The sequence below is a fragment of the Anabrus simplex genome, chromosome 1 (assembly GCF_040414725.1).
Source record: "Anabrus simplex isolate iqAnaSimp1 chromosome 1, ASM4041472v1, whole genome shotgun sequence".
NCBI classification, from domain to species: domain Eukaryota; kingdom Metazoa; phylum Arthropoda; class Insecta; order Orthoptera; family Tettigoniidae; genus Anabrus; species Anabrus simplex.
The window spans coordinates 1,180,024,896-1,180,048,154 of NC_090265.1; the positions used below are offsets into that span (position 1 = coordinate 1,180,024,896).

Here is a 23,259-nt window from a genome sequence, read left to right on the forward strand (position 1 = left end):
TGATCGTGCTGCGCGCAAACGCTATACAAATGTGAAACAGAAACAATTCACACATTATTTTAATGCATAAAGCAGTGTCGTAAATGTAAGAAAAGTGTTCTTATATTTGTTTGTACAATATATTGAGAAAAAGGTATTACTGTACAACTTATTTTAACAGATTATAATTATATTATGTACTGTACTTGTTTTTTTGTTTTCGATTTTCGGATTTTCGATAATCCGGATCAGATCTGGTCCCACCTAACCCGGATAAATGAGGTTATGTGTATTAAGTTTAGTAAAACATGATGTTGCTGCGTCATTGCTCTAAACTTTCACACTTGCACTATATGTTTTCTGGAGGCATTTGAGCTTACTACAACAGGAAAATGACATCCAAGTTGCTAGCATGAAATAAAAATAGCAGGGTCAGTGATAGATTCGTTTAGATCTCGTACCTAGAATCAACCTATTATTGGTTAGGTGCACTCCTCGTAGCTACTAGCGAGGTACGCGGAACAAATAACATTTCCAACTAGTTTATGAGGAAGTAACTAACACCACACAGAATTTTAATTTTATTCTTGACAAGGTTTGCAACTACTTTAAAGAAAATAGTCTTATCTGAGATTGCATATGATTAACTCAATTTGCCATCCTTTGCGGGTAACGTACTGGAGTGATGTGGTGTTCGAGACTTAACATGACAGCTCAATTCATTTGTCAAATCCAACAGTAATAAGATGACATATTTATTTAAATAAACTAATTTAATTAAATAAGGAAACCGAATCTTGAAATCTGTCCACAGAAAGTAAATGGAAAGTAAGTTTCCTTACTATGTGTGTTACTCACCCGCGGAGTGCTTCCACTGGAGCAGAAGGTTGTACAACAGTACAAGGACTCGAGCACCAATCCTCATCGTCTAGAATAAAAACAAGAACGAAGTTGTCAGCTCAAATAAGCACAAAGAATCATTGAAGTATTGCATTTTATAAAGTAGGCTCTAAGCTGTGAATGCAATCAAAACTATTGAAAACACATTTTTGAATTCAATTTGTATGCAAATATTAAATATATCTTTTATTAGTAATAACATTCCCAGTTTTAAACAATTCATTTCGTTATTCACTTTGCCCGCATTGTAATGTTCACTTTGCCCGGCTATGTGGGCAAAGTGAATCATTTGACAGAATCATTTAATACCGAATTTTAACTATGAATTGTTTAACAAATGATTCTGATTTTATATCAATTAAATGAAAAGATAACAGGGAACAATTTCAGTAAAGTTCATGTCATTGTCGTACGGCATTACAGAAACAAACTGATATAAAATTAGCTTATTCATTTTGCCCGGACTTCCCATAATTGATGGTCTGTATCACAGTTGGATGCTAATACAAGAGAAGTGACGAGAAGTATAGTGGTGTACAGTTTGTAATATTTTAAAATAGACAAGCTCCCATTACATACTGTGTGTTTGGCTGATGAGGAGAGCGCGCCCAGGAAGCTAGATTTAGATAAATTTTAGGGGAAACCACGACAAATTTAAAACAAAGATCAAATGTAAACTTAAAAGCTTTAGAGTCTGCCGAACACACAATTTCAATATAAATATTTCACTACAACATACCTGTAAAAACACATTATTAAACACGGAGTAAAATACACACTATTAAACAAAGGATGACATGTTTCGTTGTTAAAATAACGTCATCAGATTCTATCAAGATACGTTCAGTATTTGGAAATATTTATGTTTATATCTACCCAAACACCTATGAATTTGAAATTTGGAACATATCTTAATGAAGTCCTGTTTTTCCAGCATTTTTGTCACCATTCCAGCAGGACAGCTTCCAAAACCTCCAGAAATATTGATAGCAATGTTTCGATTACAGAGGACCATTGGGACGAAAATTTATTTTACTTTTTGTAGTGCTCGCTTAGCAATATTCTGATTCCTTAGTTGAATGGTTACTATTGAGGCCTTCGGTTCAGAAGGTCCCGGGTTCGTTTGCTGCCTAGATCGCGTTTTTATCCGCCTTTGGCTTCTGGCTCAAGAACTGGGTATTTATATTTTTATGGTTCATGGTGTGGGTTGCTGTAGTCACGTCCTAGTTCGTGAACCATGGGCAACGGCTGAGTGGCCTAATAAGTGGTCCTGAGAGTCGGGATACCAGTTCCTATGGAGTGGGAGTGGGCATCTCGGACATATTCTGAGTCGTAGCCCTCCTTGTGCTCAGGCGGCTAGGACTATACAATTCACCGGTGGTCCATAACCCGTTAGAGGAGAGATCCGCACTTGGACTATGTGCAAGTAGGGCAGCATCCTTCTTCATGAATTTACCGAGCTCAGAACACATTAAGCAAGCCTCGGACCTATGGGAGTAACGGAGTCCTACTCCATTTGACAGGCGAGGGACTCCTTGGAAACAACTTGGTGAACGAAATGGAATTCGATGGGGAGCTATCAATATTAATGGGGCTTATGGAAGAAAGAAAGTAGAACTGGCTGAGTCAGCAAAGAGGTTGCATCTGGATGTGCTAGGAGTAAGTGCTACTCGAGTAATGGGGAGATACGGAGGAAGAGATGGGAGATTATAAAGTGTACTTGACGGTTGTTAGAAAGGGAAGGACAGAGTCTGGGGCAGGGTTCACCAGGAATACCATTGCACCTAACATAGTTTCTATTAGGCACGTAAATGAGCGAATTATGTGGGTAGATTTGTCATTTGGAGGAATTAGGACTGGAATTGTCTCCGTGTATTCACCATGTGAGGGTGCAAATGAGGATGAAGTTGACAAGTTTTATGAAGCATTGAGTGACGTCATGGTCAAGGTCAACAGCAAGGATAGAATACTGCTAATGGGCGATTTCAATGCGACAGTTGCGAATAGAACTGGAGGATACGAAAGGGTGATTGGTAAATGTGGGGAAGATAATGGAAGCTAATGGGAATGGGAAGCTTTTGCTCGACTTCTGTGCTAGTATGGGTTTACCAGTTACGAATACATTCTTCAAGCATAAGGATATTCACTGCTACACATGGGAGGCTAGGGGACCAAATCCATAATAGACTATATCTTAACTGACTTCGAATTCAGTAAATCTGTTAGGAATGTACGAGTTTTCCGGGGATTTTTCGATGATACAGACCACTATCTGATCTGTAGTGAACTAAGTATCTCTAGGCCTAGGATAGAGAGAGTGAAATCTGTCTGCAAACGAATAAGGGTAGAAAATCTCTAGGACGAGGAAATTAGACAGAAGTACATGGATATGTTTAGTGAGAAGTTTCGAACAGTGGACAGTAAGCAGGCTCAGGATATAGAAAGAGAATGGGTGGCATACAGGGATGCTGTTGTAGAAACAGCAAGGGAATGCCTAGGAACGACTGTATGTAAAGATGGGGAAAGTCGAACATCTTGGTGGAATAATGAAGTGAGAGCAGCTTGTAAACGTAAACAGAAGGCTTATCATAAATGGCTCCAAACAAGGGCCGAGGCAGACAGGGATTTGTACGTAGATGAAAGAAACAGAGCGAAACAAATATTTGTTGAATCCAAACAGAAGTCATGTGAAGATTTTGGTAATAACCTGGTAAGGCTAGGTTAAGCAGCAGGGAAACCTTTCTGGATAGTAATAAAGAATCTTAGGAAGGGAGGGAAAAAGGAAATGAGCAGTGTTTTGAGTAATTCAGGTGAACTCATAATAGATCCCAGGGAATCACTGGAGAGGTGGAGGGAATATTTTGAACATCTTCTCAATGTAAAAGGAAATCATCCTGGTGGTATTGCGAACAGCCAAGCTCATGGGGAGGAGGAAAATAATGTTGGTGAAATTACGCTTGAGGAAGTGGAAAGGATGGTAAATAAACTCCATTGTCATAAAGCAGCAGGGATAGATGAAATTAGACCTGAAATGGTGCATAGTGGGAAGGCAGGGATGAAATGGCTTCATAGATAGTAAGATTAGCATGGAGTGTTGGTAAGGTACCTTCAGGTTGGACAAAGGCAGTCATTGCACCTATATATAAGCAAGGGAACAGGAAGGATTGCAACAACTATCGAGGTATCTCATTGATTAGTATACCAGGCAAAGTATTCACTGGCATATTGGAAGGGAGAGTGCGATCAGTCGTTGAGAGGAAGTTGGATGAAAACCAATGTGGTTTCATACCAAAGAGAGTCTGTCAGGATCAGATTTGCAGTATTCACCAGGTAATTGAAAAATGCTACGAGAGGAATAGGCAGTTGTGTTTATGTTTCGTAGATCTAGAGAAAGCTTATGACAGGGTACCGAGGGAAAAGATGTTCTCTATACTGGGGGACTATGGAATTAAGGGTAGATTATTAAAAGTAATCGAGGGCATTTATGTTGACAATTGGACTTCAGAAAGAATTGATGGTAGAATGAGTTCTTGGTTCAAGGTACTTACAGGGTTTAGACAAGGCTGTAATCTTTCACCTTGCTGTTCGTAGTTTACATGGATCATCTGCTGAAAGGTATAAAATGGCAGGGAGGAATTCAGTTAGGTGGAAATGTAGTAAGCAGTCTGGCCTATGTTGACGACTTGGTCTTAATGGCAGACTGTGCCGATAGCCTGCAGTCTAACATCTTGGAACTTGAAAATAGGTGCAATGAGTATGGTATGAAAATTAGCCTCTCGAAGACTAAATTGATGTCAGGAGGTAAGAAATTCAACAGAATTGAATGTCAGATTGGTGATACAAATTTGGAACAGGTCGATAATTTCAAGTATTTAGGTTGTGTGTTCTTCCAGGATGGTAATATAGTAAGTGAGACTGAATCAAGGTGTCGTAAAGCTAATGCAGTGAGCTCGCAGTTGCGATCAACGGTATTCTGTAAGAAGGAAGTCAGATCCCAGACGAAACTATCTTTACATCGGTCTGTTTTCAGACCAAATTTGCTTTCCGGGAGCGAAAGCTGGGTGGACTCAGGATATCTTATTCATAAGTTAGAAGTAACAGACATGAAAGTAGCAAGAATGATTGCTGGTTCAAACAGGTGGGAACAATGGCAGGAGGGTACTCGAAATGAGGAGATAAAGGCTAATTTAGGAATGAACTCGATGGATGTAGCTGTACGCATAAACCGGCTTCGGTGGTGGGGTCATGTGAGGCGAATAGAGGAGGATAAGTTACGGTATCTAGGATAATAATGGACTCTGGTATGGAGGGTAAGAGAAGTAGAGGTAGACCAAGACGACGATAGTTAGACTCAGTTTCTAACGATTTAAAGGTAACAGGTATAGAACTAAATGAGGCCACAACACTAGCTGCGAATCGAGGATTGTGGCGACGTTTAGTAAATTCACAGAGGCTTGCAGACTGAACGCTGAAAGGCATAACTGTCTATAATAATAATAATGTATGTATGTGTATGTTAATACATATATCGTCATTCACATACTACACATCAAATTCTCAATCGTCACACAAACAAGTAATAGATACTACACCCTTCCTCATATATATAGCGCCAAGAAGGACATCTGACCGTAATGCTGGGCCAGATCTACCAGTGTGACACATGTCGCACACGTAACCCGATCAGGGTGTGAGAAATGCGGCCTGAAAAATAAAATGAATCAAGTGTTAGGGTAGCAAATTATATGGAATACATAGGAAACTATATGGGAGTTGATTCTGAGTGGCTGTAATGTTCTGTCCACGCTGAGGGAGAAAATTCAGTGGTGGCATCAGATATTTACGGTTCGATGTCATGGGATGATAATGTAATATACAACATGGATGAACTGCAAAGTTCGGTTCGTATGATTAAACCTAAAGTTTCAATTCTGAATTCATTATCGCTTAGAAGAAAGTGTTCCTACAACATCCACAATAGATGGCAAGAAGTTCTTCGCTGGCCACGAGAAGAATGGTAGCTTGATGCTGGGGGAACTACAGCCGGTTACGATCCTCTTTATGTTCCGTGATTTATCTCGGTCTATGTAGTAATTACGGTGCCGCCTTCTATTAGAAGGTGATGCAACAGTGGCGGCATTCCGACATGCTTCTTGTTAGCGACCGATAGGCCATTAGCATCTCAAGGGGGGGAAAATATGGACTATACGCCACTTCAAACGTAATGGACTACGTATTAGGAGTTGAAGTAGCTAACTCCGAAGTTCTTCGCAGGGAATATCTCGGAGATTATCATATTAGTATGTATAAGTAAAGGCGATCTCGATTTTATCCAATTAATAGGCGAGTAATCTTAGAGAAGTTATCGTAACAGACACTTGTATGAAAGTGGGTTCTACAGTTCGATGGCTTATAGTGAAACTAACGTAACTATTTTAAAAAATAGGGGTTTTACACCAACCGATAGCAAATTCGTTCTTCTACCTGGTGACAAAAATATAACCCAATTCATAACTACAAAACATGTAAGTAAATTCGTCTCCTCGCCAAGGTGGTGGTTTTTTTAGGCACGGCCCTAATGGAGGTGAGCTGCTAGTACATTCATTTAAAAAAAGAATGAGCCAGTGGTATTGTATTTTTCTGTTATTCTTTTCTGAAAGATAACCTATTGGCATACTTTCGTTTGTATCTTCATGGGTACCGAGCTCGATAGCTGCAGTCGCTTAAGTGCGGCCAGTATACAGTATTCGGGAGATAGTAGGTTCGAATCCCACTGTCGTCAGCCCTGAAAATGGTTTTCCGTGTTTTCCCATTTTCATACAGGCAAATGCTAGGGCTGTACCTTAATTAAGGCCACGGCCGCTTCCTTCCCACTCCTAGCCCTTTCCTGTCCCATCGTCGCCACAAAACCTATCTGTGTCGGTGCGACGTAAAGCAACTAGCAAAAAAAAAGAAATCTTCATGGGAGGTGAATTACATTTTGATAATAATCAAATTTAAGTCTGACAAAGTACTAAATGCGGGAAACATACAATATTATGCGCTCATTCTTTTTTGAGCAATTATACCTTTTTCAGCAACATACCACCCCTCCTACCAGCCTTAAATTTCTGGCAATACCGGTAATCGAACCCAGGCATATGAAATAGAGCTAATCATTACTCTACGGAGGCAGACATACTGTATTTAATGTTAAACAAGCGTAATACCTATTAAGATATTTTTGTGAATAATACTTCAACATTTTGAGCCTCCGTGGCTCAGACGGCAGCGCGTCGGCCTCTCACCGCTGGATTCCGTGGTTCAAATCCCGGTCACTCCATGTGAGATTTGTGCTGGATAAAGTGGAGGCGGGACAGGTTTTTCTCCGGGTACTCCGGTTTTCCCTGTCATCTTCCATTCCAGCAACACTCTCCACTATCATTTCATTTCATCTGTCAGTCATTAATCATTGCCCCCAGAGGAGTGCGACACGCTTCGGCAGCCGGCACAATTCCTATCCTCGCCACAAGATGGGGGCTTCATTCATTCCATCCCTGACCCGGTCATTGACTGGAAAACAGGTTGTAGGTTTTCATTCACTTCAACATTTTAATGTGAAAGAAACGTATCATTTCTACACGACAATTAAAAACAGTATCAGACAAATGAGAAGGAGGATATGTGTAGCGATAGCAGTGAATAAGAAATTGAGAAAAAGTTGTACTTCTTTAACAAAACTTTGAAACATCATAGTTTTTATTCGGCTTGTTTGGTGACATAAAGACGTATCCCAAACATAATGAATCCCTTTACTTATGTTTAAAGAAAATTCTAAACATATTATATATCCTTTGTAATAGTGCTTTGGTCCTTAAAGAAATCTTATTTCATTCATGTGTGTAAAATCAACAATTTTCTTTTTTAAACGTGTTTCTGTTGTCTCACCTGAAAAGTTTATTTGTAGTTTCGTCAGTTTCACACTACGCACTCGAACTAACTGTTAATGAAGACAGAATATCAGTTTGCTTCTTTAAAATACATCCTCTCGTAAGGTAACTCAAAATCTTGGTATTAGTGGAGTTTGGAATCGCATTCGGGTTTAAGATCAATGTGAATAGACAGTCAAATGTAAAGATTTCTGTATAAAATTAAAGATATTTGAATGTTATTTGTCTTCCCTCGTCTTTCTACTTTCTCTCTCTCCTGTTTCTCTCTTTCACCCTGTCTCTCACTCTCTTGGATATGATCCTTTGAAATTCTGAATCACTCTTCGTTTTCCTGGTGTAAAGTAACAATTATCACGAGACTTCCAGTACTTGGGAGAAATCGGAAAGGAGAGGATACTCATACAATTCCACCAAATCCGAGTGGTTTGAAGTATGTATCATCACATAAATTTTCCAATGCATTCAGATGATCCTCAAAATAAAATCACCGTAAATCAAGATGTTAGATAAAGCTGCAGTACGTCTCCTATTTTAAATATCTACTTAGGCATTCTAGATCCGGCTCCAATGATTACCGCACTGACATTCTGTTCAGTTCCTGGCTAGGCATTTTAACTGCGTATGATTATTTTTTCTATCTCGGAGACAGAGTGTCTGTGTTTGTCTAAATGCATTTCTCTTCATCTACCGTAGATACAACACATCACACTACCAACCCCCACAGAAAATCGCACTAGTGAGAAAATCCCTACAAAAAGGTTTCGTATCAGGAAGGGCATCTGGCCTTAACAATGGGTGAAATGTCCATGGTTTGGACCCCATTAGGTAGCGAAATAAAATATTAATAATAATAATAATAATAAATATTATAATACGTTTATATGTTACTGTTAGCTCCTGGTGTTCCCTGGATTGGACGAGCGAATCAGACTAGAGAATTACCGGCCGGCCTGAGGGCATGTGACGGCCTCTGCTTGTACTGTGCTTTTTTCTGGTGTCTTCGTGGATTGTCTCGAAGGCAAAACTAGAACGTTCGTATTCTGATCGGCTCCCCAAGTATACTAAAACTTAATCACCAGGCATATAAAAGTAGACTCGTCGCAAATAGGTGGTCGTAGTTAAGTTAGTAGTTTCGTTGTTTAGTGTTTGATGTTGAGTTGTGTTGTGTTGCCGAGTGATATATTTTGAGCAGATCTGTGAATAAAGCAGTTATGTGAGTTGAATATGCAAATTGTCAGTCTTATCTGTGCTCTGAGTCATCGGCCGTGAAAGCATCAATAGAAATAATAATAATAATAATAATAATAATAATAATAATAATAATAATAATAATAACGGAGATATTCACGATTTTTTTTTCAAACTTCAAAATATCTTTGAAAACGTTAGTTCTATCTAAAACGTGTACATAACAATAATTATAGAAAGTATTTTCAATATCTTATGTCATAATACCGTGTGGGCTATAATAATAAAGATATTCACGAGTTAATGTCTTTATTGCCGATTCTATCAACAGCGAGGAAATAAAGAACTGGCGATTGCTCGAAAAGTGGTGGAAAATGGATTCATAAAATAGAGCCCCCCCTCCCCCCGTGAGGGGTGGTGGTAGGAAGTCTAGCCTCTGAATGCTGATGGTCTGCAATACTCTAAGTCCCTAAAACTTATAAAGAATAACTTTACACTGACTGACTATTGTTGTTAGTTGAGGTGTGCTTTGTCTCTCTGCTACCTCTTATCTTTGATAGATTACATTGCTTCTGCAATTATACAAAAACTACCCGTCAACGACGAGTACGTCCGCTAGTCTTTAAAATTTATTTACGTTATCGTCGTCTAGGTCTCCCTCTACTTATCTTGCCCTATATAAAAGGGCCATTACCCTCCTAGGAAACCAATCTTTTTCCATTCGCCTCACATGATCCCACCGCCGGAGCAGGTTATACGTATACCTTCATCTATCGAGTTTGTTCCTAACTTAGTCTCAATATCCTCATTTCGGCTAACTTATGAATCAGGTACCGTATCCTGAGTCTACTCAGCTTTCTCTCATAAACCAAACTACAGTCAAGATAGATTCGTCCGCGAACTCGCTTCTTTCTTACAGAATACTGAATACAACTATACAGAATACATCTACATTATATGGTCTGACACCGAGGTTAGCCGGTTCGAGTTTCGTTAGTGGAAAGAAATTCACGATCAGAATGCTGGCCGGCAGGACAGGAGAGGTGATGGCATACAATTTCTTAATCACTAGATTACGTGCCAAAAGCCTGGGTTAAATTCCAAACATCTCTGGAGTGTTCATATGAGGTGAAGTATATGGTACTGTTGGTATTGATTCGTCCGTCGGATGGAGACGTTAAGCCTTCAACATACCGCTTGATGTTTCTCGACAGGATTAGGCTATGTGTCGACACCGGGTCTCACTGCTCCCTATCTCAACATCATCATCCCACATCCAGGCGCTCAGGTTCCCGAGGGCGTCAAATACGAAGACCTGCATTACGTGAACCGAACATGCCCTGAGACACTTCCGCCACTAAAGGCCATGCGTTAAAAAATTATAAATAAAAAAAATAAAAAAATGAGTAAATGTCCGCCTCTTTGGTGTAATGGTTAGCGTGATTAGTTGCCACTCCTGGAGGCCCGGGTTCGATTCCCGGCTCTGCCACGAAATTTGAAAAGTGTACGAGGGCTGGAACGGGCTCCACTCAGTCTCGGGAGGTCAACTGAGTAGAGGTGGGTTCGATTCCCACCTCAGCTATCCTGGAAGTAGTTTTCCGTGGTTTCCCATTTGTCCTCCAGGCAAATGCCGGGATGGTACCTAACTTACGGCCACGGCCACTTCCTTCCCTCTTCCTTGTCTATCCCTTCCAATCTCCCCATCCCCCCTCAAGGCCCCTGTTCAGCATAGCAGGTGAGGCCACCTGGTCGGGGTACTGGTCATCCTCCCAGTTGTATCCCTGACCCAATGTCTCACGCTCCAGGATACTGCCCTTGAGGCGGTAGAGGTGGGATCCCTCGCTGAGTCCGAGGAAGAACCAACCCTGGAGAGTAAGCAGATTAGGAAAATAAATAAATAAATAAATAAATAAATAAATAAATAAATAAATAAATAAATAAATACAGGGTAGTGTTGATCGCAACAGCGAGCTCGCTGTATTGGCTTTGCTTCACTTTGATTCAATTTATAGTTCAATTATGTGTATATACTTCGTACGAATGCTTGAACCTCCGTGGCTCAGACGGCAGCGCGTCGGCCTCTCGCCGCTGGATACCGTGGTTCAAATCCCAGTCACCACATGTAAGATTTGTGCTGGGCAAGGCGGAGGCGGGACAGGTTTTTCTCCGGCTACTCCGGTTTTCCCTGTCATCTTTCATTCCAGCAACACTCTCCATTCTCATTTCATAGCATCTATCAGTCATTAATAAATCACTTTGGGAGTGGCGACCCCATCGTACTAATAGTCTATATATGACTCATTCATTACATCCCTGACCTGGTCAAAGACTGGAAAACTGGTTGTAGGTTTTTGTTTTCACTTTGTACGAATATTTCTAATAATTTATTTCTAATGCTGATACCAAATAGTTGTACTCCCGTTAGTGTTCATTGACGTTTGCTATTTTACGCTGAAGCTCCTTTACCAAACAACTGCACTACACGCTTCAGTTCTCCGTTCCAAGTGCGCATAGCTGTGCTTACTCCCGTACCAGTCCTTTTCATTTTTTATTTCTAGCATCCATGTCCTCAGGGTTGGACTTCTCTCATAGATGAGATCTCTTGAGGTAAAAGTGGATTTATTTCATCGACAGTGTCGTTTAAGTGACTATGTTGAAAGTACTCTAGAGCAAGCCGACATTAAAAAAAAAAGACCGGTTAACAAAGTAATGGACGAGGTGAAAGATGATGGAAGCACTCTCGACCAGTTGGGAAAAACATGGACAACATATGATTACTGCGGCCCAGTTCTGGTGAAGGGAGCCGCACTTTACAATATACTGTTGACGAGCTGGTTCTAATAGCCCAGGTGGCTTTGTCGGTACACAGCACTCCTGGCGAGTACAAGACATGGTCATTTTTACTGTCAATGCACGGTTTGAATATATACTCTGAATGTTTTCACCTATTTGTTTTCAAGACATAACAGTAATTTACAAGTATTTATTTTGATTTGTGACAATCCCTTCTTAGGAAAATTAGACATTGTTTCACGATTTATTGCGTTAACTTGAAAAGTTTTATAATATGCCATAAATTGATACCACATAGCACGTCAATTGGTCAGTGCAATGTAACCCATCAACTCCTTAGTGGCAAAACACTTTTAAACGAACAAATTAAGTGGATAAGCTTTAATCATTTTATTTATTTGGTAAATGCGGGAATTCAGAAGAGCTAATAAACAAACGAAGTTGCTTGCTTGCTTACCTACATAAAAGAAAAAAAAAAGAATAGTGCCTTTAACTCACTGCACGTAACTACTGTAGGTTCTTATGATTTCAGAACAATTTAATAATTATTATACTGTTAAGGGTTTGATGTCCCACCAACTAATTTTACGATTATCGATGACACCGAGGTGCTGTAAATTTTGTCCCGCCAGTACGTTCCGGTATCGATAGAAGTTTGGCGTCTTTTAAAATGATATCATTACAGAATATATGTGCCAATTTTGGCATTTATCACTATCCATTAGCAGTGAAGCTGAGAAATACAGTTGAGACCACTTACAGATTTTTGTCCCACAGTCACTAGTTCTACCATGAATCATCGTCATATTTTTCTTCTTGTCTGCTCACAGAAGTTTGGTGATCATCCTGAAGTGTTATTTTCTTATTTTGTGTTTGGATCCGTGCTCACGATAATCTTGTAATACTACTACTAATAATAATAGTATATGTTTAACGTCCATCGAGCTGAGTAGCTCAGACGGCTTTATGAGTTTAAGCTGTCGCGTTCGATCCTCGCCCAGTCCGGTTGTATATGAAAGTGCTCCAATACGCCAGCCTCGTGTTGGTAGGTTTACCGGCACTTAAATGAACTGCGCGATAAAATCCCGGTATTTTGGTGTTCCCGTAAACAGTAAAAAGTAGTTATTAGGATGTAAGATCAACAACATTCCATTATTTGTTTAACGTCCGTTCAACTATCATAGGCCAATAAATCTACTAACACGAATTTCTCACATTTGAGCACGCTAAAACGACAACCGACTTTACTGGAATTAGATCCCACAACGATGAGCTTAGAAGGCTGTGTACGGACCATTTATATACCTACTTATAAATATGCATAATTTTCGACACTTCATGGTACGGGCAATCCAGCTGAAAGCATGTACAGTATTCAGAAGACGGTGTGCTAGTATCTAATGTCAGCAGCTCTGAAGATGGTTTTCCGCGGTTTCTTATTTTCACACAAATAACCAGGGTTTTTAAAATTAAACCTACAGCACCTGCCTCCTCTGTAATAGCCTCTCGCAATCCTAGCGGCGTGTGTTATTGCGTTGTTGAACTCTTAACAAAAGAGTTGTCAGCCTGATCCATCAAGGATATGCAGTGATAAATAATTCTGAATTATTCTTAGCATTTATAGTCTGTCTGATGGTCTAGGAGTAGCGTTCCTATGTCTAACATGGAGGTCCCAGGTTCTTCCCGGCTAGTTCAAGGATTTGAATTCTGGAATGAGGGCCAGAACAGGGTCACTCAGATTCATGAGACCGATTAAAGAACTACGTAATATGGAAGGCAGTGGATCTTATCACGAAAACAAAACAACACAATTGAGAATGTCACATTGATCACGTTGCACTTCAATATCTACAGGTCATCTGGCTGGCCAGTAGTGTCTTGGCATTCCTGAGCCCTCAAGGGCTGTATATGCCGTGGGACTTTTTCTTACCATCTATTGTAGAAAAGTGAACCTGGTATTCATGCAGAGTGTAAAGTGTAATTGTGTACATGAAGTTAATAAATCTTTACATACGTATTGACATATTAGTCTAAACATTCTATGAACAGTCTGTTATTATCGGCGCCTTTAGATATGATTGTACCAGAGAGTGCTTTACAAATATATATTAATGTCATACGAACAGAACATTCATTGCTTTTTCTTTATCCTGCACCACTCAGCCTCATATCTGTATAAATTATAACTTCTATTCTTATAATTAATTTTCTCTTGACACCATAAGGAACATAATACAAGACTGTAGATAAAGACAATTTTCTTTAGTGTTCTTCGACTAGGACTCCTTAATTCACGTTATCTGTCAGGTGAGAATTATCGGGTGTAAACACGATACAATTAATCTGAACCAGAGATCCGGTTTGTGTAGTACTCACTGGTAAGTAACGGCGTCTCCAGATAAGTTATGTCCAAATGTCAAACAACAACACTCCCAGTGCAATGAGAAACCTAATATAACCTGCTGTTGACTTGATAATTCAACTCATTACTTCGTTACCAAAGTTTACGGTTAAGTACTAACTTGACTGAAAAGTTTTACCCTGTCAATACTATTTTGTCTTTGAGTTTCTAGGCAACAAATTATTTGTTTTGTACTTTTGTCGCACTCTGTTGAAGGATAGTCTATATAAAGAAAATTTTAATTCTGTCCGTACACTTTCAGTTTATCTCTATACTTCGTTTATTTCATCTCGGATTAAATTTGCTAAAGTAGAAACTCAGTTCGGTTCAAATTCTATCTGTTTGACTGTATCACGGCATCACGGAAAAAACGGCTTAAGGGAATTTCTTGAAACTTGGTATTTATCTTAAGGATAACCGGGCTGTGCACAAGGCTACGTGTATTATTTAATTAATAAACTGTGACGTAGCAATATTACAGGGGCAAAAACAGGGAATACCGGGCGAGTTGGCCGTGCTGTGAGCTCGATCCGGGAGACAATAGGTTCGAATCCCACTGTCGGCAGCCCTGAAGATGGTTTTCCGTGGTTTCCCATTTCCACACCAGGGAAATGCTGGGGCTGTACCTTAATTAAGGCCACGGCTGCTTCCTTTCCATTCCTAGGCCGTTCCTGTCTCATCGTTGCCATAAGACACATCTGTGTCGGTGCGATGTAAAGAAACTAACAAAAAAACAAAAAAACAAACAGGGAATGCCAATTTTCTCCATTAATATTAGTTGTATCAAAACCTGTACATAAGAAAAATTGTGCAAAAGCGTTCATTCAATCACTCATTCGTTCACCACTGATCTGCATTTAGGGCTATAGTCCAGGTGGCAGATTCCCTATCAATTATTTACGTAGATTTTCCCTAAATTATCTCAAAGTAGTTGGAAATGTATCGAAAGTCTCTCTTGGTAAATTTTTCCTAATTTCTCTTCCTGTAAAGGAATGTTTGACCCCACTTTGTCCTCTTGAATTCCAACTTCCTGTTCATATTATGATTTTCCCTACTTTTAAAAACTCCACTCAACCTTATTCGTCTACTAATGCCATTCCACGGCATCTCCCCACTGACAGACCTCGGAATATTCCGCTTAGTCGAAAAGATCGCCTCCTTACTCCCAAGTCTTCCCATTTCAAAATTTGTCATATTTTTCGTAACATTACCCTTTTGTCAGAAATCACCTAGAGCACATCGTGCTACTTTCTTTGGATTTTTTCCGGTTCTCGAATCGAGTAACCTGGTGAGGGTCCCATACGTTGGAAACATACTCTATAAGAGGGGTCTTGCCAGCGACTTACACGCATCGAAGGTTTTCGGCGACGCAAGGATGGGAAAGGACTAGGACTTCGAAGGTATCGACCGTAGCTTAATTAAGGTACAGTCGCAACATTTGCCTGGTGTGAAAATGGGAAAACACGGAAAGCATCTTCAGCATTGCCGACGGTAGCATTCGAACTCACAATCTCCCGAATGTAAGCATGACTCTAACCGCACAGCCAAATCGCCCGGTGTATATAATTTTATCTTAAGGAGGTATGATTACGGACATATTCCCGAATGTAAATATTTATTAGTAAATCCATAAACGGCAAGCGCTGCTGACACGGAAATATTCTTCAGTAGTAACAAGTAAGTCCGCCTCTGTGGTGTAGTGGTTAGCGTGATTAGCTGCCACCCCCGGAGGTCCGGGTTCGATTCCCGGCTCTGCCACGAAATTTGAAAAGTGGTACGAGGGCTGGAACGGGGTCCACTCAGCCTCGGGAGGTCAACTGAGTAGAGGTGGGTTCGATTCCCACCTCAGCCATCCTGGAAGTGGTTTTCCGTGGTTTCCCACTTCTCCTCCAGGAAAATGCCGGGATGGTACCTAACTTAAGGCCACGGCCGCTTCCTTCCCCCTTCCTTGCCTGTCCCATCCAATCTTCCCATCCCTCCACAAGGTCCCTGTTCAGCATAGCAGGTGAGGCCGCCTGGGCGAGGTACTGGTCATTCTCCCCAGTTGTATCCCCCGACCCAAAGTCTGCAGCTCCAGGACATTGCCCTTGAGGCGGTAGAGGTGGGATCCCTCGCTAAGTCCGCGGGAAAAGCCAACCCTGGACAATAACCAGATTAAGAAAGAAAGTAACAAGTAAACTAGCGACGTCTATCAATAATCCGTTAGCGGAAGGTAGTACACCCCTAGTATACCAATAAAGAGAAGTCCAAGTGTTGCGATGCATAAAGGTAAGCACGACTCTAACTGCACGTACCTTTCTTCACGGTTTCTTTTGAAACGAGTTGAGTGTTTATATAGTTCATTACACAGCATAAACCCAAAATATACATCATGAATATTCTCTTCATGTTATTTTTTTGTGTTAGTCTGTTTCTTGGAAGCGCAATCTTCTGCAATCCCCACCCGAAAATCCAATTTGGGGACTAGTTTTTTTTTCTGAATGTTTTACAAAAGCACACTTCATATTGTAATTAATCAGGGCAAACTGCTCATTCTTCAGATACCCTCAGGACCTTTAATACGGTGGATTACCCTTGTCTTTCGCATCCTATGGCGTTTAACGCAGGGAGTGGGTTTTCTGCCTTTAGGGGTGATTTCTTACTGCAAGGGCAATATTGTGCCCTAAACCTCCACTCGCTTATTCACCCTCCGGAGAAGTTGCTGGCGCACGGAACTCGATAGCTAAAGTCGCTTAAGTGCGGCCAGTATCCAGTATTCGGGAGATAGTGCGTTCGAGCCCCACCGTCGGTAGCCCTGAAGATGGTTTCCCGTGGTTTCCCATTTTCACACCAGGCAAATGCTAGTTCTGTAAATTAATTAAGGGCACGGCCGCTTTCTTCCCACCTCTATCCTTTCCTGTCCCATCGTCGCCGTAAGACCTATCTGTGTTGGTACGGCGTAAAGCAAAAAAACTTATTAGAAGTTATTGGCCCTTGGTGGAGGGTGATCACTTTTACCGGTGGTCACTCGGTCTGTAGCCGCAGGTAAACGACATATTTACAATCAGTTGAATGTGCTCTTGGTCAGATCATCAGCACCTCCTGTTCTGTTATAAACTAGCATAGCAGGTGAGGCCACCTGGGCGAGGTACTGGTCATTCTTCCCAGCTGTATCCCACGACCCAAAAGTCTGGTGCTCCAGGACACTGCCCTTGAGACTGTAGAGGTGGGATCCATCCCTGAGTCTGAGGGAAAAACCGACCCTGGAGGGTAAACTGATTAATAAGAAGAAGAAACAGAACAATCTCTATGATCAGCGGCCATATTTCCGTACCGAAAGCGTTATTTTCAGTTTGCAATAAATTTCCATTCAGCAATACTACACTTGTCATGATTGCAAAGGATTGTAAAGGCTCTCATATGCTTAACTTCCTACTTGTAACAGGAACAGCAATGTATACTAATCTATAAAGAGAGACTGTGTGTTTGTGTCTATGTAACGGGTAATCTCAGAAACTGCTGGACCGATTTTGAAATTTATTTCACCATTTGAAAGATTTCATCATTCCGGATAACATTGGCTATGTAACATCCAGGAATATCAAAGAGGTCCCGTCAGAACTGTGATTATGGCCCTTTGGCATAGGCCAATACAGGCGAAATATCGAACTTGTCGTACAAGGATGTGCCAAAGCTCATTTATAAGCCTCAGGACGTGAGGAGTTTTGGTGTTCGAATTAGGCACGTGCGTTAGTGTAGGAAAGGCCAAGCAGAGATTCTGTTTGAACATTTTAAACTCACAGACAGCGTTAATCTGCGAGATAATTATTGTTCCTGGATCAACATTTCCATACCCTTACTAACATCATGTCCGACTCATTGGCTGAATGATCAGCGTACTGGCCTTCGGTTCAGGGGTTTCCGGGTTCCATTCCTGGCCAGGTCGGAGATTTTAACCTTCATTGGTTAATTCCAGTGCCCCGGAGGCTGGGTGTTTGTGCTGTCCTCAACATCCCCGCAACTCACACACCACACATAACACTATCCTCCACCACAATAAAATGCAGTTATCTCTCATCGGAGGGTCTGCTTACAAGGGTTGCACTCGGATAAAAATATCCACACGAAATTATTATTATTATGACTAACATCATGATTGTGAATAGCACCAAAGTGCTTTCGCTATTTACAAGGCTGATACATAGAAGAAATTTCCTCAACAAAACCTAGTCTTAGCCTAGGCTAACGCCCTCTTCTTGTAATATCAACTAGAATGCATGCTATATCAAACATCATCGCAGTCGAACAAACTTCGGTAAAATTTATAAATTCCTTCTGTATAAGTAATAAACATTAATGTATGTAGGAATTTCATTGTGTGTGGTCGCAGTTCATTACTTTTATATTTATTTGTTCAGGATCAGCAACAGCATTATAGAAGAAACCAGCATTTGTCTCATTTACAGCAGTTCGATCATGTGTTTCTATGTTCTATCACGTCTTCATACTGCTCATTTAACTCACTTTCATTCGTCATACACATTCATGTATGAATAGGAGCCTTATTCTGTGTTGTCGCTGTTCATTGTCTCAGCCTGTTTTGATCTTCTTCCATTAGATCATTCCTATTTTGGTTATTTCCACATATAATTTCGAAGTCTCTACAATCATGCTCATAAAAACCAGAACACATTGAAAGACTAAAGATAGGAAGTTCATGTTCACAGGACATGTGCATTGAAACGTTTTGAAGAAATGATTAGCATTTGAACCAAGTCGGCCCCCAGGTACAAGGTCCACATTGGTATCTCAGTGCACCACCACCGACTTGTAAAATATGCCTCCGGCTCTCGTTGTCGCTATAAACCGAAGGTAATGGATGAGTGTGACTTGAGCAGACGTGCAGGATGCCTCGCAGACGTACGTGAGAACCGTACCGTCAAATGAGTGAGCTTGAAAGACAGCGCATTATTGGCATAAGAGAACGTGATGCATCCATCCGGGAAATTGCTGCTAGTGTGGGGCGAAGTGTGTCGGCAGTGCGACGGGTGTGTACAGAATGGTTCACAGAAGGCTGTAGAATACGACGAGATGGGTCTGGTCGCACCACCCAGACCACCGACCGAGAAGATCCACACCTCATCCAAATCGTAATACAGGACAGGTCTGCATCCTCCTCCGCTTCTAGCGCAACAGTGGAACAGTGTAACACATCGTACACTATCAGGAGTGACAGCCCGTCACCGTTTATTACGATCTGAGTTACCGGCGCATCGTCTACTTCGCCGCCTACCTTTGACTAACGTGCATACGCATGCTAGATTGCAATGGTGTATGGAACGACGTCTCTGCAGACATGAACGTCAGTTGATAGTGTTTTCGGACGAATCCAGGTTTTGTTTGTTTGAAATGGACGCATTTCGGTTCGCCGCAGACAGGGGAGAGGCATCACATTGACTGCATTCGCACAAGACACACAGCGCCAACTCAAGGTCTTATGTGTGGGATGGTACTGGGTACAACCACAAATCACAGTTGGTGCGTGTCCAGGGCACTGTGACCAGTTTGACCTGCGTGAATGACATCCTGCCACCCGTAGCCATACCCTTTCTGCACGACAGCCCAGACGCCATATTTGAGCAGGACAATGCGTGACCACGTGTTGCTGCACGAACACGTGCCTTCTTGTTGTCACAGGATGTCAGACTGTTGCCCTGGCCCGCCAGATCACTGGACTTGTCGCCAGTTGAAAACGTGTGGGATATGGTGAAACGACGGGTGCGGCATGTGACCCAATGCCAACCACCGAAGATGAACTGTGGAAACAGGTAAATGCGGCATGGATGGCTATACCCCAGGATGCCATTCGCGTTTTATAAGCGTCGATGCCATCACGCGTGGAACAAGTTATCAGTGCCCATGGAGGATCCAGTGCCTACTAGACATGACACATGCTGAAGCTACACCGCATCCTGTAGCACGTAAGGCACATCCGAATGTTAACAAAGACAAAGATAGGTATAAAAATGGAAATAGATATGAATTAATTCCAAAGACCTTAGGAAACATTTTGTACTTGAGAACCTGACAATAACAAGATCCCTAAAAGAATATAAACTTTCGAGGAACCTACAGCTGGAGGGTTTGAAAGTGGGGCCCAAAAGCAATCGCTCAGTGGGAAATTATTCCAGGCGATGATCTATAGTTCTTATGGGCTTAAAAGTTACCCGAAAGTCCAAATTAATTTTTTATATCAATCCACGAGAAAGAACTAAGGGAAAATTCGAGGTATTAAGGAGGTAATCTATACTAAATGGAAGTCTAGCTGTTGCGATGCACCGAGCTCGATAGCTGCAGTCGCTTAAGTGCGGCCAGTATTCAGGATTCGGAAATAGTGGGTTCGAACCCCACTGTCGGCTGCTTCCTTCCCAGTTCTAGCCCTTACCTGTTCCATCGTCGCCGAAAGACCTATCTGTGTCGGTGCGACGTAAAGCAACTTGTAAAAAAAAACGAATGTTGCGATGCATGAAGGTTGGTATAAGAATGTAAAAGAATGTAAATAGGCGTGAATTAATGAGCACCCTAGAAACTTAGACTTGGTACACCCCAACTTTTTCTTTTTCTTCGTATTGGCCTTTTTACAAATTTATAGAGGTAGATTTGGACATATGTTACGGCCGGATGCCCTTCCTGACGCCAACCCTTGTGCAGGGTTTCGTGTTTCTGTGGTGGTTGGTAGTGTGGCGTAATGTATGTAGGTGAAGAAACGTGTATTGAGACAAACACAAACACTCAGACCTCGAAGCACAGGAATTAGCCATATGAAATTAAAATCCCCAATCAGACCGGTAATTGAACCTGGCACCCTCTGGATCGAAAGTCAGTAGGCTAACCATTGAGGCAAATAGATTTTAACAGACATCAACGAGCGACCCGTAAAACGTAAAATCTCAAGTTCATTTAAGTAGTTTTTATAGGACTGATTATTTTTGTACTGGCGAACATCCCCCAATATCCCTAGAAAAATCGAAAATTCCCGACTGTATGAGGAGTCAGATGTCCCGAGCGAACCTGGCTTTCCCTCCTGTACAGCAAAGTCGATCTGAAAATAGGCTGATGAAAGGATAATTTCGTCCGAGAACTCACTTCGTTCTGATGATGATGATGATGATGATGATGATGATGATGATTCTTATTCTTACAACTTACCATTGAGCGCAACTGCGAACTCAGTGCATTAACTTTACTGCATATTTATTTAGTTTCATCATCTAGTACTACCATTCTACTCTAGATAGAAATGGTTTTCCGAACTCTTTCAGTTCAACAACAAATGAAGCATTTTTCCCCTTTTTACATAAAACTAGACCCAATCAAGCACTTATTTAAAGTCTTAGTAAAACCAATACTCAACTTACTACTACTACTACTACTATAGTTGGGGACAAGACATGACGGCCTCATTTCCTGGAAGCGAGCTGGAAGCCAGTAGTCAATCCCACCCTGCACCCTGCTGAGTTAACGAGTTCTAAGTGATCCTTGTTTGTTTTGGAGAGGCTGCCAAACCACTTTCTTCCTCACTCTGTAGTATTTACCCTTTTTTCGTGTAGAGTGCAGTAGCCGATTTGGCAACTCTGGCTGCAGTAGAGGTAGTAAATCCTATAAGTCGCTAGTAGACACCGAGCTGCCGCTGGAGAGTAGTGGTGTGAGGCGATGTCGTCATGATTTGTCCCCAACTATACTACCACTACTACTACTAATAATAATAATAAAATAAAGTTATTTTGTGTTTCATCTCATTAACTAATTTTATTGTCTTCGAAGACGCCGAGGGGCCAGAATCTTGTCCCGCACGAGTTTTTTTTGCGTGCCTGTAAATCTACTGACACGAAATTGGCGTTTTTAGTACCCTAAAATATCGTTGGACTGAGGATGCTTGTTTTGTTCAGCTAAGCAAGAAGTTACATCTATCTAGAAGTCACCCAGAAATAAATGGTACCTCTTTAACCCAGATAATAGGCTACGTCCTCCAAGAAAACAAGCTTAACAAGAGCTTTGTGCAAAATTGGTAAATATAATAATCAATTTCCTAAACAGCAACATAGTCTCTGATTGTTTATAACTCAAATAATGCTCAAAAAGTTCGGTCAACGTATTGAAATATCCATCTTCTTGTTTTTGAATTATCAGGGTACTGGCCTTCGGTGTAGATGGTTGCGGGTTCGATTCCTGAGCTGACCTAGGATTTAAACTGTATGTGGTTCGAAGACTAGGTGCTTGTGTCCGTCTCAATACAATTAATACATTTCTTTTGGTCTACATACAACACATCACGGTACCAACCACCAGAGAAACACGTAATAGTGAATACATCTCTCGACATAGGACTGGCGTCAGGTAGGGCACCCGTCTGTAAAACTGGAGTAAATCCTTATTATGTGACGACCCTAATACATTGGGGATTGAGCCAGAAAGGAAAGTGCTCACGTGGACGTTTACTGAACTTCTTGGTGAAGAAGAGGGAGACGATATACAGCAAGACACTAAAGAGAGCAATATAGTTGAGGAGACCTCATTTAAAATGTGAAACTACTGATTGCCGTACAGGCAGTGAACGTACAAGTACAGTTTCAAAGGAAAAACGACGGTATTGTTATCGTCGAATTTTCCACCTCGCTGTGTTCTGTACTCAACTAATCATCTCTACGTAATGACTGGACCCGACGTCCACACTACTTCCCTATATCCATGCCATAGTCTCCCCTTACGTTCTTATACCGCATATTTTCGTCGAAACATAATGACGAGAATTTTGGTTTTCACAACCTATCCCTTTTCTGATCATAGTTTATCAGTTTTGGAATATATCTATGCTAATGATTAGATAGGGGCTGCCTGCCCCCCGAGGCGGTAAAGGCGTTCTCGGTTCGCCCGGAAGGACGTAGGTTCGAATCCCCGTCAGGAAGTCGTAAAATTTAAGAAACGAGATTTCCACTTCTGGAGGTGCACATGGCCCTGAGGCACACTCAGCCTACACTAAAAATGAGTACCGGTTAATTCCTGTGGGCAAAGGCGGCCGGGCGTAGAGCT

General features: G+C 41.3%; 1 protein-coding gene across 1 annotated transcript in view; it reads right to left on the reverse strand.

Moving 5' to 3' along the window:
- LOC136877322 (lactadherin) overlaps window positions 1-23,259 on the reverse strand; it is a 317,071-nt gene that overhangs the window by 185,494 nt on the left and 108,318 nt on the right. The window contains exon 2 of the mRNA XM_067151268.2: window positions 838-907. Coding sequence (XP_067007369.2) covers window positions 838-904 — 67 coding nt within the window. The 5' untranslated portion in view covers window positions 905-907. The remainder of the gene's footprint in view (window positions 1-837; window positions 908-23,259) is intronic.